The sequence below is a fragment of the Elaeis guineensis genome, chromosome 4, assembly GCF_000442705.2.
Source record: "Elaeis guineensis isolate ETL-2024a chromosome 4, EG11, whole genome shotgun sequence".
Classification (NCBI taxonomy): Eukaryota; Viridiplantae; Streptophyta; class Magnoliopsida; order Arecales; family Arecaceae; genus Elaeis; species Elaeis guineensis.
Window position 1 is genome coordinate 18,384,991 of NC_025996.2, and position 18,479 is coordinate 18,403,469.

The following is an 18,479-nucleotide window of genomic DNA, read 5'->3' on the forward strand; positions in this document are numbered from 1 at the left end:
TAAAGTATACTAAATTTTAAGATCATAAATTTATCAATTAAATTAAATTTGAGCTAAAATCAAATTATGAATATATAATTATTATATATGATATTAAATAATTTGCATAAAATAAAAATATATCTATTTTATATATTTTTATTATATATAATAATCATATTATAATAAAAAATTATGAATGCAATATATATTTATTTCAATTGTTGTATGAATTCTTTCATAATTGTTATGATACTTATGTAAGAAATTAAAAACCATCATCTTATTGTTTGCATTTATGAGCATTCTTATCTCATTAATTTAATTAATGCATGACTTTCACCTTATTAATAATATGGGATAGAAGCAGAATTTAAATCTCATCATTAATTCAATACTATTAATAAATTTTTATTGAGTAAGCATAAATCAATATATTTTAAGCAAATATGCCTATTAATAATATTATTAACATTTATATTAATTTAGAAGTACTAATGAATCTATCGTTTAATGACCATATCTTGATAGATATATATATATATAAGATTTGGTTAAGCTATAATGGTAATTCTTTACCAGAAATTACTGAAATAAAATAGCTAATCATTTTCCATCGTGTTCTGAACAGCCAAAACATTTCCAGCATGATCGTGACCGTCCAAAGCTCATATAATTCGTCATTTGCCAGAAAACTGTATAAATTTGTTCTTTTTTCTATCCTTTTATTTATATTTATCTTTTAAAGTCGAAAGCACCGTACGTTACGGGACCTTCCTGGAGCTTTCTTCCGTTTGGAGTGGGGGAGGCAATAATTCTGTTTCCACCCAGCGTCCCCTGGTCGGTTCCACTGGCATTCCGTGCTATTAGTCAACTGATCCGATCTGTTCGCTCCACTTTATGCGGTTGTGATCAAACCACACAAATGGATTCCTAGTGGTCCTTTTGGTTATCCTCGCTTTGTATTCAATTCCAAAAGTAATTTGCACACTCTAATGGTTGATCAAGTCTAATCCATTTTCGAATACCATAGTACGCAATATTCTCATCATTTCCGTTACCTGATCCCTTTTTTTTGGTAAATAGTTACCTGATCCGTTTAATTTTGAAACTTATGATGAGATCTGAATCTCTATTTTTTAATTACACATCTGATCCATAACTCTTTACCTTCCAAGATACCGGGTGGAGATCGCTCTGCATCCAATCATCGAACCCACACGAATCGTACAGGAGACTCCATTTTTCCAACGAGGAACGTGGACCTAAAATCCAAAAGAAACAACTATAAAATATTAACAGCCCAACCATTGAAATCCGAATTAAACAATAATATAATCTCGACAGCCCAACCATATTGGGACCAAACGGAGTATCCCACCGTACCATCAGTATAAAACTCACCACCATGGTTGCGTTTCTTCCTTCTGGTGCGACTCTCTTCCCTATTCTTATCCCACATCGATCGCGTTTCGAATTCCTCTTCTCTGCTTTCCGTTCTCTCCCGTCGACCCTTCTCCTTCTCCTTCCCCTTCTTATAATTTAAGGTTATATAGCAAACTTCTTCAGGAGCTAATCAATCGCGGTATCAGTGTTCCTATATAGGAATATAGTTAAATGGAGAGCAAAGGGGATACAGAAGAGATCCAAAAACAGAGGAAACGAGCTCTTTCTCTGCGCTCTCTCATCGAGAGGATAGTGATAAGAGGAAAACATGTCCAAATTCCCCCCATCACTCTTTAATGTCTGCCTCCCTCTCCCCTCTCTATATATGGACCTCTGGCCTTTCTCCTAAATCCCTCTCTCTCTCTCTCTCTCTAAATCCAATTTTTTCGCTCAATCTCTCCCTCTCCCTTTTGGTTCCGATTCATGCAGCGAGGCATGAAGAAATCGAGGGGTTTCAGATTGGGGCGAAGGCTGGTGAGAATATGGCGATGGGTTTTCCGATGCCGCCGCCCCAAGAATTACATCCGCCTCAACCCCGCCCAACCCCAATCCCTAATCCGATCCGGAACCCACTATTCTAGGACCATAACCTCGACGATGACGACAAAATTATTCGACTGGGGCCGCGACCTTACCAGCCGCATCCGCTACTCCGGCCGTGGCGCCGGCCGGAAAGCGCACTGCCCCCTCCGCGGGGACTGGGTAGCCGACGGCGACGACGTGGAGCTTCTGGGGCGCCAGAAAGGAGGAGGAAGCCGGAAGCCACCCCCACCGAAGGGGCATCTGGTGGTGTACGTTGGGGGGAAGAAGGACGGGGGGCGCCGAAGCGGTACCTGGTGCCGGTGATCGACTTCAACCACCCGCTGTTCGCGGAGTTGTTGAGGGAGGCGGAGGAGGAGTTCGGGTACCACCACCCCGGTGGGATCACCATCCCCTGTCCGGTCTCTCGATTCGAGCGCGTCCAGACTCGGATCGCCGCCTGCCGGAAGAGCTCCCATCCCCACTGGTTCTAAAGCAAGCATCACACATCTCTGACGTCATGTATTCTAGAAAAAGGAATAGATGTATTTTTTTTCCGTCTTCTCTGCTTATGTGTATGTATTGCTGCAGCAAGTCGGAGGTTTGCTCTCGCCAGGTTTCTTTGTTCTTCTCGGAGGTGATTTTTAGATTTTCTTTTCTTTTTTTTCTTTTGGTAATTCAAAATATATTAAGAAGTGCAAAAAAATATATAACGTTTACAACCCAAAAAAAAGCCAACCCAAAAACAGAGATAACCCGAAAAGTTAGCCCACCCAGAAGTGATTGGTATAGATGAAGTGGAAGCTACCTTCCTTGCAGACATGTACCATGGGATGGGCTCTATTTTCCAAGGGCTTGCAGAGTTTATTTGCCTCCTATTCCTTGGAGACCTCTCACCCCCCCCCCCCCTCTTCCTTCTGAAGGCGACGGCAAGCAAGAGGTGAGTTCAAAGCTTCCAGGATCTGGTCGGAGATTTTTTTTTTTCTTCTTCTTTTTTAATTTAAACTACACAATGACTTGGAAGGCATAGGGAGTTCTTTTATTATTTTTTTGATTTTTTTTATATACATGATGGTTGAAATATCGTCGCCATTTCTGTTTGGTTATTTACTTATTTCGCTTCCTTTTCTATCTATAATAAAGGAAAACATCAAATAAGGCGAGGTGGGGGGAAAGAACGAGCGGGTGTGCCATTTTGCGTGTGAAATTCGAATCCAAGTTTAACTTTATTTAGTGTATTCTCATCTCGGTTTGTTTGTTGGCTTTTTTTGTACTTGGTGGCATGATTAGATGAGAATAATTTATATTATACCAGCTTTAGTTAGAGACTTTGCTTATCTTTTCGTTAAAAAAGATTCTGCTAATATATTTTTGCTCTTTTCTGGGCGAATTCCTTTTTCTTTGGGACGATGGAGCTACAGTTCCGCATGGACAATATGGTCAGGCACGTACGCACGTAAATGATTTAGGCAAAACGCTTACATAGAAATATATGTTTTGCCCTATAAGTATTTTCCAAGCAATATGCAGACAAAACTAATTTATTTACCCATCAAAGAACGGCCATTAAAAAAAAAAGAAAGTGAAAGCAGCCCGTACGCCCGACGCGGCTACACGTCATGGGCATCAGGATGGTTCGGTGGTACATAGGATGATGAAAATGTGCTCTTTGGACGAAAAATCTGCCTCTTTGGAGTAGGTAGGAAGCAGGATCCGTGAGCGATTTGCTGACAAGCAGGTAGTATGTGGGCGTATTGAACTGTGGAGGTGATCATCGTGACGTAGTTTCTTGTTTTTGTATCTCCTTTTTTTTGTAAGCTGCTTCTCGTTGCTTTCTTCAGTACATCGGATGTGAGTTTTATGGATTGAAAGGTTCCAAGTGGGCCAGTGAATCCACGGTTTCATTCAAGAATTTACTCCGTTACTTAACATTAATAAAAGACTACACCAATCTATATTTTGCCCCCCGTTCTTTTGTTCCCCATCAAATCAAACAAATCATTCAGAATTCCAAGCTGTAATTTTCGATGAAGAGCGGTGGATCTAAGCCCTTTTCATCATAATTGTTGACTGTAATGAGGAAAATCATGGAGAATAACCGAGGGGATTGGTGTTTTATTATAGAATTTAAATTATGAACTGATGATGGCAGATTAGGGTAGAAATTCATGATCATGAGCATGACATCCGTGCATAACAGAAAGTATAATCTGGGTACCGGCCCTTTAATCAATTATCAATCAACTCTTGAATCCTGAGTGTTGCTTCTGGTCTCCCCGTTTGAGATCAGCCATCAAGGTAGATGTGATCAAGATAGAGCTACCGCTGGAGCTTCGTCCGAACATCTGCAAAAAAATCTCATCGGAGGTGTTCTTCGGTGAAGATCCTCCGATGCTTAAGTTAGAAGATAACAATGAAATGAGAGAGTAAAGAGTCGATTGCATATCTTGGAGAGTCTCGGAGCCTTTATTTATAGGGAAGGAGTTGGAGTCATATCCGTCTCGGAGTCCTGATAAATTTTGGATTTGTTGCACAAATTGATTCAGATAAGATATTTTTCTTTTACGAGAGACTCGATTGTGGAGGAATTCTATTCTACCTAATCTTTCCCAATTTGAGGGGGAGACGGATCTGGTAAGGAGCTTAGCTTGTCCGCGGATGAGTTATAATAGATCATCCGAAATCGAGGTAATGGAGTCCACGAAGCAGGTGTTGGACGTCAAGTTGGCTGAGATTGGTCAGCCATATAAGAGCTATGGTAGATCGGCTGAGATTGGTCGGTCGTGTATGAGCTATGGTAGATCGTCTGAGATTGGTCGGCCATGTATAAGCTATGATAGGTCGTCTAAGATTGGTCGACTGTGTATAAGCTATGGTAGGTCATCTGAGATTGGTTGGCCATGTATAAGATATGGTCGATCGTCCGAAGATGAGGTGAATCAGAATTAGGCTGAGTAGAAACTCCAGCCAACTCGATAGGTCGTGCTTGATAGTCTTCATCTGTCGTATACTCATAATCTAATAGTCATCATCTTCCATAGCTCGGCCAGCGTCGAGGATGTAAAAGCCGAGGTCGAGGTATAGATCTACAATAAATGCCCTCCACTCTCAAGGTCGAGTTATCCATAGATCGATCGAAGAGAGTACCAGTTTGAGATCGAGGCTGATCTAATTTCATCGAGCTGTCCTCCGTTGACATATGTCGAAGATCAACTTCCTAAGGTAAACTATCTTAAAATTTGGACCGTTGATTCCTCGAATCCGTGGAAGCCACATATTAACCAAACAGAGGCTGTCATTTGTCGAGCATCGATGGGGGAAGATAAATCGATAGTAAATCGAGGCCGTCCCGACTTTTACAAATAGGGCTACGGTAACTTCATTTTTATCGTTTTTACTATTCAGAGGGAGAACTCTGTCACTTTGTATTTCTCGAAGATTTTGCTCGGTCGGGGCTGATCTGAGGCCTGTATCAAAATAGTTAAATTGTCAAGCCAATCAATTCATGACAAATATCGAGAATCCATGCTACTGATATCTCTATCAATTGATTTGAATCGTCGAATCTAAGTTTTCATGTTGAGCCGATGATGGTCAATCGTGAGCTGCCAAATGGCATTCATCCATAGTGGCACATGAATCGTCATCAAATCAAGTCTGACATATTCCTTATAAACGGCCAATCACTGTTGCTGGGGCCTTCACCACTTTGTTGGTTTCCTCTTTTCGAGCTCGAAAAGTGATCTCTGGGTGATTTTCGATGAACGTCCGATGATCACCGTTGGTTGATACATTCATCCTCTGTGTAGCCGAACTCCATTGTCCTCGGCTGTAGCCAAACTTCAATCCCCAAATTTGAAGTCCTATCCCTTGGCCAGCTCGGTCATCAAATTTTGGTAGACCTCTTTTCTTTTTCTGCTTCGCTTAGAATTATCCAGAGATGAGCGCATCAAGCTCATCTTCGGCTTTCTTGGTCTTTGGTCGAAGGGCCGGCTGAAGTCAATCCCTTCCATGTTGGTTCCCCCTCGGATAGATTCAAAGAAGAGGTCTGATCCTTGAAGGCTAAGTTGAGGTTGATGGAGACCGAGGTTGCATAGGCTCGGAGCTAGGTTGACGCTCGGTTGACTGAAAGGCTTCGATCGATGGCAACTCAATGAGAGAAGAAGCTAGAGCAAGAAAAGGCTGCCGTCGTGGAAGCATTCTACTCTTCTGAAGAATTCATCGGGATAAAGCTGGAGTTTGCTTCGGAGTCGTACATGCAGGGCCTTACTGATGATAAGGCTAGGGTCCGACGTCTTTTTTCAGACATCGACTTTAACTTACTAGACACCAATGATGAGGACGGCAAAGATGGAGACGAGGTGGAGAGAGAGCTGAAGAAGATGCTTCTGCCTCCCAATCCTTGACTGTAGCCGAGACCTCCAAGCTAAAAGCTCCCTTCGAGCAAGGTACCTCTACTCCAGCTAAAGCTTAGGGCTTCTTTTTCTTGCTTCTTTTTGTAATTTGGTTCACGTATACTCGAGGACCGATCTTTTTATAATTGAATTTGGCCTTCTACGAATTTTCATTCTCGTCTTTGGTATTTGAGGGTTTTGTCCAAAGTTACATTGAGCTTTGTTTGGAGTTTGGTGCGTCATCATCCATTTTGTCTTAGTCCAAAAATAAAGTACTTTGCTATCAGCTTTTGCTGACCACTGATGTCGATATTTAAGATTTTGCAATAGGAGGAAGAGTGCTGTGGCCAATCGGCATTTTAAGGTCTCTGTTTCGGCTTGTTCAAGGATAAGGAAAGTCCGTTGGCCGACGTTAACTTTTACCGACCTCTCACTCAACCTATCTGAGGATGAGGAGCATACAAAGATCGAGTGGAGATGCGTACCACTCTTCGGCTATAATCAAGGAGCACACGATGGAAATTAAGTAAAGAATCGTATGGAGATATGTACCGCTTCTCGATCATGGTCGAGAAGAACACAATGGAGACCCATATGGAAATGCATACCGCTCGACCGTAGTCGAGGAACGTGCGTTGGATGTCCGTATGGAGAACACATTCCAATCTTTGATCATGGCTGAGGAGTGCATATTTGGAGAACCGCATAGAAAATACATTTCGATCCTCAGTTGTGGTCGAGGAGCGTGTGTTTGGAGAACCGCATAGAAAATACGTTTTGATCCTCGACCGTAGTGGAGGAGTGTGTGTTTGAAGAATCGCATGAAGAACACGTTTCAATCTTCGGCCATGGTCAAGGAGCACATATTTGGAGAACTGTATAGAAAATATGTTCTGATCTTTGATCATGACTTAGGAGTGTATATTTGGAGAGCCACATGGAGAGCACATTTCGATCCTTGACTGTGGTCGAGGAGCGCATATTTTGAGAGCACGTTTTGGAGAGCTGCTTGGAGAATGCATTCTGATCCTTGATCATGGCCTAGGAGCACGTGTTTGGAGAACGGCATGGAAAACTGCATGGAGAACACATTCCGATCCTCGGCCATGGTCGAGGATCGTGTGTTTGGAGAACCATATGGAGAATCACATGAAAAACATATTCCGATCTCGATCGTGGTCGAGGAGCACATATTTGGAGAATCGTTTAGAAAACTGCATGGAGAACACGTTTCGATCCTCGGCCATGGCCGAAGAATCCATATTTGGAGAACTGCAAGGAGAACATATTCTGATCCTCGATCGTGATCAAAGAGTGCATATTTGGAGAACCGTATGGAGATGTGTTCTACTCAGTTCGTCCATAGATGAGGAGTGTGCGTTGGAAATTCGAATTGCAGATTTGCATATAAAGAATAAAAGAACTCGTCGGATTAGCTCTAGCTGGGCCCTCTATTTTCTATGTTAGATCATGCTTCCCAATAATAATAAAGAAGGTAATAGACGATTAAAGTCATATTATCCTATTCTAGTTACTTTGCCTCGAGTCGACCTTTCTAAGTAAATCTTTTTCACTTCATCCTTTGGGAGTTGGGCTTTGGGAGTTCGATCCCTAGGAGCTTGATTTTTGGAGTTCGGCCTTTTGGAGGCCGGCCTTTTGGGACTCAGCTTTTAGAAGCTTGGCCTTTTAGAAGGTCGGCCTTTTGGAAAGTCGGCCTTTTGGAAGGTCGGTCTTTCGATGCTCGGCCTTTAGAGGTTTGGCTTTTTGGAGGTCGATTTTTGAAAACTCGATCTTTTGAAAGATCGGTCTTTAGGAGCTCAACTTTTTGAAAAGTCAACCTTTTGGAAGCTCGGCCATCTGGAGGGCCGGCCTTATAGAAGCTTGGCCTTTTGGAGGTTCAACCTTTTGGAGGTCGGCTTTTGGAAGCTCGATTTTTTGGAAGGTCGGCCTTTAGGGGCTTGGTTTTTTGAAAGGTTGGTCTTTTGGAAGCTCGGCCTTCTGGAGGTTCGGTCTTGTGGAAGCTCGATCTTTTGGAGGCTTAGCCTTTTGGAGATCCGACCTTCTGGAGGTCGATTTTTGAAAGCTCGATCTTTTGAAAGGTCGGCCTCTAGGAGCTCGACTTTTGGAAGGTCGGCCTTTTGGAAGCTCGGTCTTCTGAAAGTTCGACTTTTTGGAGGTTTGATTTTTTGGAGGTCGATTTTTGGAAGCTCGATCTTTTGAAAGATCGATCTTTAGGAGCTCGGCTTTTTGGAAGCTCAGACTTTTGGAAGCTCGATCTTTTGAAGATTTGGTCTTTTGGAGGTCGACCTTTTGGGAGCTCGGCCTTCGATTTTGATCTTTACCTCAACTTGATAAAGTGCATTGAGCTTGATAGCTCAGTCTCTCATCATCTCGGATCAGTCTTGATTTTTATCCCAACCTTTGGCTTGGTAGCTCGGCCTTGATCTTGATTTTCACCTCGGCTCTTTTTTTACCTTAATTTTATGCCTAGTAGCTTGGTCTTGATCTTAATCTTTACCTCAGCCTTGGCTTTCGATTTCACCTTGGCTCAATCTTGATTTTCACCTCGTCCATTGGCTTGATAGTTCGGCCTCAATTTTGATCTTTACTTTGGCCTTGGTCTTGGGTTTCATCTTGGCTCAATCTTGATTTTTACCTCGATTTTTGGCTTGATTGCTCGGCCTCAGTTTTGATCTTTACCTTGACCTTGGCCTTAGGTTTCACCTTGACTCAATCTTAATTTTCACCTCGACTTTTTGCTTAATAGCTTGACCTTGGTTTTGATTTTTATCTTGGCCTTAGCCTTAGGTGTCACCTTGGCTCAATCTTGATTTTCACCTCGGTCTTTGGCTTAATAGCTCGGCCTTAGTTTAGATCTTTATCTCGACCTTGGCCTTCTTGATTTTCACCTAGGCCTTTGACTTGATAGCTTGGCCTTGGCCTCAAGCACTCATGAATTTGTGGACCTTTTTAGGGGCGGGAGGTGTTTGAAGCTCCTCTTCATGGCCTCATGGTGACTGATGGTGAGCTCTCTCCTCTCGAAATAGGAACTCAAAATCGATCGAGGACCCTTCTTTTAGCACTAAGTGTTACTCCTGATACCCCGTCTGAGGTCAACGGTCGAGATAGATGTGGCTGAGTGGAGCCGCCACTGGAGTTTCGTCCGAACACCTACAAAAAAGTCCTCATCAGGGGCATTCTTCGAGAAGATCCTCCGACGCTCAAGTCAGAAAATGGAGAACAATTAAAGGAAAGAGTAAGGAGTTGATTGCGTATCTTGGAGGGTCTTGGAGTCTTTATTTATAGGGGAGGAGTTGGAGTTGTATTCATCTCGAAATCCTAATAATTTTTAGATTTATCACACAGATTGATTTGGATAAGATATTTTTCTTTTACGGGAGACTCAATCACAAAGAAATTTTATTTTATCTGGGCTTTCTCAATTTGAGGAGAAGACGGATCTGGTGAGGAGCTTAGCTCGTCCACAAATGAGCTATAATAAATCGTTCGGAACCGAGGTTCTGGAGTCCGTGAAACAGGTGTTGGACCTCAAGTTGGCTGAGTTTGGTCGGCCATGCATGAACTATGGTAGGTCGGCTGAGATTGATCGGTCGTGTATAAGCTATGGTAGGTCGTCTGAGATTGATCGGCTGGTCAGTCGTATATGAGCTATGGTAGATTATCTGCGATTGGTCGGCCGTGTATGAGCTATGGTAGATCATCCGAAGATGAGGTAAAGCAACATTAGGTTGAGTAGAAACTGCGGCCAACTCGATAGATCGTATCCGATGATCTTCATCTGTCGTATATCCATAATCTAATAGTCATCATCTGTCATAGCTCGGCCAGTGCCGAGGATATAAAAGCCAAAATCGAGGTACAGATCCACAAATAATGATGTATATAATGGACAAGATCTACAAATATTAACAGCAACAGCTAAGTAGTTTTTTTTTTTTTTTTTGGTAGAAACAGCTAAGTAGTTACTATATGCATTTTTTACTCTGATAAACATTGAAACGAAAAATAATAATCAATGAAAATGCAATTTTTTTCGCGCATATCTTTTTTGACCAAAAAAAAATAAAATTCATTGCTTGTATAGCAGGGGGATTTGTCAGAAAACAGTCATTTGGCAATCTGAGTCCGTTGTTTTGGTCCAAACAAAGATCCGATGCCGATGCTGGTTAGATTTCACCCCCTTCTGGCTTCCAAAGAACTACCAGCTTCTATTCAGAGTCCCCAAATAAAATTTTCGGTTTTCTCTTTCAATCTCTCTCAATATTTTTTATGTAAACAAAAATTTATATATAATAATGATAAAATTAAATTATTATTAAAATTTTAAATTTTATGGGATGGGATATCATTCAAGATCATAGTCCATTATGAATATTTATGACCACGGTAGAACCTCCCAACCACTTCATGCTTCCATGTTTAAAAGGTATGAAGATATAAATATGTACTGTCATTAAATTTGAAAAGTATGAATTCTTGATTGAAGGTGATGGCTTGAAAACAAACATAAGTAGTGATGCCCGGTGGTTGAGTCAGACCTCAAGCCTCGTGATCCCACCAAAAACAAAATTTAACTAACCTCTCCGAATGTCATACGAACACGGTAGACTTGTCTGGTCTACAAACCAGACTTGGTTCCCTGAACAATCCAACCCGTACTGTAGAAGAGTTGGGCCGCGGTCTTCTCACCAACCAGTGGTGGCCACTGGGTCGCTCGTATTTCGGAACGTAATTTGCAATTGAATTCGTCAACGGAAAAGACATAACCTCTAGTCCTCCGAAGGAGTCCAAATCTCGTGACATCGGGCTGCCGGTCGTGCCACTGGGTCCCTCGTATTTCGGAACGTAATTTGCAATTGAATTCGTCAACGGAAAAGACATAACCTCTAGTCCTCCAAAGGAGTCCAAATCTCACGACATCGAGCTGCCGGTCGTCTGGCACGACATCGAGCTGCCGGTCGTCTGGCCGTGGCTCCTGCTTTTGTGTTTCTCGCTCACGGATCCTCCATGGTGCATGCGGTGCATTGATAGATAGTCATCAGAAAATGGACGGCTACCAACTAATATATGACATGAATGGTACACATCTATGCTCGTATTTGTTTGATGCCCATCCATCCTTTAGTATCAGCCATCCATAAACCTGTAGGGGTTTAGCTTTATCTCCAAGCGTGCTGGTCAAAATGTCGGCTCGTTCGCTTGACCCGTAAATACGGATATCTGAAGAAGCTTCATCGCCAGGACAAGTGCTTATTTTATCAGCTTCAAGGAACCATGAAGGAGGGCACAGGGCGAAAGACAGTTCAAGCCGTCCCATAATCGATGCACTGGCCAAGTGCCAAAAAAGGGCAGGATTCAAGGCGGCATAGGGGGGTTGCGGAGGGGACTGATCCATTGGGTCAGGACCGTTTGCCCGAATTACTGTCCCGGTCTTTGTTCAAGTCTGGCTTTGGTATCCAAATGAGGACAGATTTAGTCACAAATTTGTTTTCTGGTGGTTGGTTTGAGGTCTTTGCAAGCACATTTTTAGCAAATATTTTGTCTGTATGTTGGTTGGTGTGGTATGAAACAAGTGAGATGCATTATGGATATGAGGCTTGGGTTCAAATAAGCCAATGCTTGTCGAGGTCGACGAGCTCCTCGATCCCATCACCAAATTGTTCTTTTGATTGTGTCCCATCACCAAATTGTGGAATATGGCACTTGGTCAGTCAGGCCCCCATTTTCCAATTCGTAGACCTAACGTTGGTTCAAGTGGGACCATCGTCTACAAATCAATGATAGATTCTGCCGGAATTTTGTTTTGTTCAATTTGGACAGTGGTCAAGCAAATCAAACATAATTGGACATCATTGATGGATTTTCTATTAGAGAGGCAGTTCGTTTTTTTTTTTTTTTTTTCCCCGAAAAGATAGACGGACAGTTCGCTTGATTGGAAGCCAAGAAGCTTGCTGACAAGAACTTTTGTTGAGTAAATTGTTGAGAAGGACTTGGAAGCACATGAATAATGAAGACCCCAGCTAGACTTTTGATATGTATAATGCAATGCTTTATGGCAGGATGACGAACAGACCAATGCATGGGTTGGCAACTGTATGCACCGTAAAGGTTGCAATGCACAAGCTAATTTGTCATAAAGCAAATCAAAACCTTAAACTTGATACATATGATAAATGAACATTTATTGTACAATTGCACAGACTCAATCAAAACCGAGCAGATGCGATTAGATATGAAGATCTAAAGCCAGTTCAGGTTGACTGGAAAGAAGCTAAAAGAAACATTTTAGTTATAAAGTAGGCATCATTCATGACCCTTTGTTTCTACTTCAGCTTTTCCTACACGCAAATACGCAATTTGAAAGCTTCTTGCGCAAACACGATTGAAAGTTAACCTCTCTTTTCGGATTAAAGAGAGTCTAAAATGTTTACTAAAAAATAGAGAGAATCTAAAATGCTGGATGATGGATTACAAGACTATCTCCTGATGCACATATCAAAATTGTTCATACTCAAAATTTGTCCCAGCGCAATGCAAAAATACCATCAAGCTAATTTGCCATCTTAAAAATATGCTGAAACTCTACATCATCTGAAAGTAAACATTTGATGGCGCTGAAAAATAAAAGAATACCACTCAAAAGCTATGTATATATTGAAGAGTTGGCATCAAGTTGTCTCTAATAGTGCTGCAAAGAATGTATTAATTAGAATAGTTAGAGACTTAGACATTAAATTATATCCTACATAGCATACACCAGATCGCCATGCATGTTGCCAATCATAACTGCTTGTTCTCATGGGTTCATTCATCAAGTGCTCATCTTGATCATACACGACTACATGAATAATCAGCTGTGATTGACCATGTACATAGCCAAACAGTGCACACCATGTAAGATATAATTTTTCATTGGATATGAATTCTTTCTTTTTTTGGTAAAAATGTACATTTTCATTGAACATGAATGAAGCAAAAAGACATCCGTTCCCATGGCTAAGAAAAATTAGTTATCATTCCGTGTATGCCATTTGTGGTATTTGGTTCAACACAAGGCAATATCATGTCATGTTTGCAGCAGAAATGCTTCTAAAGTCTCTCAACACAACTGCTCAATCTCTCTTGAGCAGCTCATCCAGCTGACCCTCCTAACCCCGTAGATCTCCAGCTTTTTGATTAAGAAGTTTGTGGATTCTCTGATGACTGTCGTAAAGAATGCTTCTATACTGTGATTCCCGTTCTAGCTGCTTCATGATGCTTCCCCCTTCCAACAACAATTACTAGTTGTTCAATTTAATTGATGTGACATTATCTCCAGTACCGACACGCGCGCTTTGCGTTGTTACTGACTATTGACTAGATTCAATGGTTCTTACCTGCGAGTGCAGTGCCTATGACGTTACAACCCAACAGACCCAAAATTTTCCAAAGGGGACTTAATTAACTCCGTCTTTTATCTAACCTTTTTTCTTTTTTTTTTTTGATAAAAGACTGAAACTACCTTCATTCACAGAGAAGTAATACATGTACAGAAAACGGAATAGGGCCTATAAGACAAACCAAAACAAAAATTATCACACTAAGTGCAAGAGTAGTAACAAAAATTAGCACAAGAAGTGTAAGATAAGAAAACTGTAAAAGTGTAGTGTAACAACAAAACGTGCAGCTAGATCCACCAGTGGAAACTTGAGAAAGATGACAATAAGAATGTAGAAAACCAAAACCAGCAGAGCAGGATGAATCCAAAGAGTGAAGCAGGCACATTTATGTAAACAACCAAAAGAAGCAAACAGTGTAGTGATGTGATGAAAAGCGAGAAAGCTGTTCCGCAAAGAGCATGATAGTAATAGAGAAATCCATCAACTCCTGGGTTGTAAAGCAAGCTTAGCAGCAGCAGACATAAACGAGAACAACTGAAGATGGTAGTTAATCAAAGAGGTGCCCAAAGAACCAATGTTCCATCGCATTACTGGGGTAATAAGTAAAGATGCAGCATGTAAAACTCTGAGGAATAGCTGATGAGGTCTTGATGATGGAAATAGGTAGCATGAAGCATTATCCATAGCCGCAGATACTCAGGTAGAAATAGTATGAGTTGAGAAGATTTTTAACACAGAATTTTTCCATGCATATGCTGTTAGGTTCAGTAGAGAACAAAAGCAACTAAGTCGATGGCACAAGAAATAAAGCCCAGGAAAAAGTCAGTAAACTGTTGTTTAGTCTGTACACAGTAGTTAACATGTCATGGTTAATTAATCCTCGTGAATGGCAAGCAAGGGTTGTCCCCTCCGCATAGCTAAAATTATTTATGTAAAGGGTTACCAGTTAGACTTGTTTCCATACATGAGGTATGAGCGTACGTTTGATTGCAAGAGAAATTGCATGAAAAATCTATTGTCCTTTAAAAAATATTAAAACTGAAATGTTTTTAAAAAAGTTAACAAATTGAAATATTTTATTACTATCCCTCAAACTTTTATAGAAATAATTTTATTTTTCATCTCTTTTTTCATATATTTTAATTTCTTGCATACCAAACATGTCCTAATTATCTCTATTTTTTAATGCATCTATAAAGAAATAAAAATAATAAATACAAAATGATCATCAAAATCATGAAGCATATATAACAGAGTACATAATTAAATATAATAATTAATTAAAAGAAATGAAAAGCAAAATAATAGTCAACCTAAGAGTAAATCTCAATGATATATATCTAATGCAGAAAATATTCCATCTGACTTCAATCTCTTTCGAAAAGAAGTCAAACTAGAACAACCAACCTTGTCACCTTGGCCACAAATGACCTAGAGTTACAATCACACAAATCCGCGATACTCGATAGTAATTATGCCCTAAAAACTTGTTCGACCCTTACCATGTGGATAAAGTGTCTGGAATTGCCGAACAATATGCCGATTGCTGTAGCTCATGAAAACAATCGCCGCTCATTGTGAAAACAGCCACCGACCCCTCTCTATAAATAAAGGGAGATAGGAAATAATGTAAGCCTCTCAAAGATTTCTCAAAGGGTAGCTCTCACAATCTTTTTTTCTTTCTTCCATTATTTTTGGACTCCCGACTGACTTGAGTGTTGAAAGATCTCTTATCAGAAAAACTCCAATAAAAAGACTTGTTTGCAAGTCCATCATCTAACCTCAGAGACTTTGACAGTGTCACCATTCTCAGCTCACTTCGATCAAATCGACCTGAGTTTGGTCTTGAGAATCTACAGCAATAATACCTCTTTCCAAAAAAAATCTGTATTTGTCCCATATCAATGGCCTTCCTAACCCAGCACTGTAGGCTTTAATTAAGGCTACATTCGGCTAACGGATTTTTGGGGTAAGGAAAATTACACCAAGGACATAAATTTATAATGGTATAAATTGATATATATCATAAAGTTTAGGCTAAAAAATAATTAAATAATATTTTGCATTCTATCTCAATTTACAAATATGCTTTGTATCTCCAATTATTGTAATATCAATTCTATATTTTTCAATTTATTGTAATATCCTCCGCCGATCTTTCGATTTGAATCAGATATTATCGCCCATATCAGCATGAAGTTATTTCATAATAAGATGGAATCTAAGATATTACTCAAAGAGTCTAATCATGCCAATATACTCAGTGGCGCCAAATTTCCAAAAACTAGTTGAGCACTGGTCTTTTAGTCTATCTTGCTCTCTATCATGCATGTTCTCTTTGGCTCTCATGCTCTCTCACATAATTACAGTCGGTGCCTGCGCATTGATGAGGATGCCATCCGCACCACCAAGGTGATCTTTGAGGAAGACGATACAACCGTTGACGTAGCCATGGACAACGATCCAAACAGAATCCTGATCGTTTGCGGGACTCCAGACATGGTATACCATTTTTCAGAGGTGTTCATGAAAGGGGAGGAGATGCTCTTCTCAAGGAACTGTCCACCCTCGTTGGTGTCTTGGTGCTTCTGCCGCGCCATCCACCCACCCGAATCCCGATTGATTCCCAGGTTGGGTTTGGGTGCTTGAACATGAGGCCGATCTCGCCCTTTTGAGGTCTGCATTGCCCCTTCACCCTGAGCCAGCAGTTGTTCATCATACCCCTGCACCACCAGCCACCAGTACATGTCATCACCGTTAGCTGTTCGACGAAGTGAGTAATGGAGAAGGGTTCATGGTTACCATGGTGTTCCAGATTAACTTTTCTGGTTGTGTGTTGAGGTTCTCATCCCATGCTCGAACAGCTACTTGATTGGCTCCAAGCAAATCCAGAACCTCCGCTTCCACCGACCAGAAGCACCAGCACTAGTATTTACCATGCTTGTTGGCCTTTTCCGCATGGTTCAGGCTGCACACCGCCTAATGTTATTTCCACTAGTCTCGTCGCTTCTTACCGCCACCTGTTCAACCGATGAGATCTTAATCATCAGGGACGTCCATCAGAAGTTGCTATGCATCACATTGCTCATAGAAAAAGTGATGTACCGCATCATATCTCTAAGAAAGACGGAGAAAGGGCAAGGGAGCCAAAAGAACAAGATAGAAAGCAAAAGAGACTAAAGGACCAGTGCTTTACTAGTTTTTGGTGGGAAATTTGGTATCAACGGGATATTTTGGAAAAGAGTCCACGTCATATTCGATGATATCTTAAAATAATCAAACTAATTCACATCAATCAACTAACTTCAAATAACTTGTCATGTACGCACCGGCGGCAAACTCGACCCAAATTGAGAGACCAATGGAGGACATTGCAACAATATATCAAAGTATTTAATTTTACTATAATATATTATATTCTATGGATATTATATATTATAATACAATATAATATCTTTGTAGTATTAATGATAAGATTATAATAATATGCTAATAATACGACATTGCATCATGTTATATTATTGGAAGTCAATATTAATCATTCATCTAATTAGAGAGGGAACAAGAGCGGGGTTGAAATCAAGTTATAAAATATGTGTTTAAACTTGTATCATGAGACTTTCAGGCATAAACAGTTCCCCTTTTAAATATAATCACGAGAGTTTAACTTTCCTGTTCAATGAAGTGAGTAATGGACGACCAGAGTAGCTTTCCTGGTTAATTACCATGGTGTTCCAGATTAACTTTTCTGGTTGTGTCGAGGGTCTCATCCCATGCTCGAACAGCTACTTAATTGGCTCCAAGCAAATCCAGAACCTCCGCTTCCTCCGACCAGAAGCGCCAGCACTAGTATTTACCACACTTGTTGGGCTTTTCCGCATTCTCAAGGGTGCACACCAGCCACGGATCCCCACGGTCTAATGTTATTTCCACTCTCGTCGCTTCTTACCGCCACCTGTTCAACCGATGAGATCTTAATCAAGGACGTCCATCGGAAGTTGCTATGCATCACATAACTCATAGAAAAAGTGAAGTATCGCATCATCTCTGAGCAAGACGGAGAAAGGGCAAGAGAGCCAAAAGAACAAGATAGTGAGCATAAAAAAAAGCTAAAGGACTAATGCTTTACTAGTTTTTGGTGGAACATTTGGTGTCAACAGGATATTTTAGTATTTAGACTCTTTTTGAATCCACGTCATATTCCATCACATCTTAAAATAATTAAACTAATTCACATCAATCAACCAACTTCCAATAACTTGCCGTGTACACACTGGTGGCAAACTCTGACCCAAATTGAGCGATCAACGAGGGACATTGCAACAAAGAATTTAATTTTACTATAATATATTATATTCTATAGATATTATATATTATAATACAATATTATATCTTTAAAGTATTGATAATAAGATTATAATAATATGCTAATAATATGATGCAATATCATATTATATTATTGGAAGTCAATATTAGTCATTTATCTAATTAAATGAGGGAACAAGAGCGGGTTTGAAATCAAATTATAAAATATATGTTTAAACTTGCATCATGAGACTTCAGGCATAAATAGTTCCCTGTTTAAATATAATCACGAGAGTTTAACCAGACAGTCGTTTTTGCCACTTGTTACATGGATGAACAGGGATAAACCACAAATCCTAAAGAGAAACGAATAAAAGACGTACCGGAAGAACTCGTGATTACTGCCTCCAACGAACCAAACTCAAGCAGCACCTGA

The 18,479-nt window shown here is 40.5% G+C and overlaps 1 protein-coding gene across 1 annotated transcript; it reads left to right on the forward strand.

Annotated features, from left to right (window-relative positions):
- The first annotated feature begins 1,340 nt into the window (after window positions 1-1,340).
- LOC105043588 (auxin-responsive protein SAUR36) lies at window positions 1,341-2,559 on the forward strand. The gene is given in 2 exon segments (XM_010921168.4): window positions 1,341-2,242; window positions 2,245-2,559. Coding segments are annotated over 2 exon segments (588 nt in total). The 5' UTR covers window positions 1,341-1,848; the 3' UTR covers window positions 2,439-2,559.
- The last annotated feature ends 15,920 nt before the right edge of the window (window positions 2,560-18,479 follow it).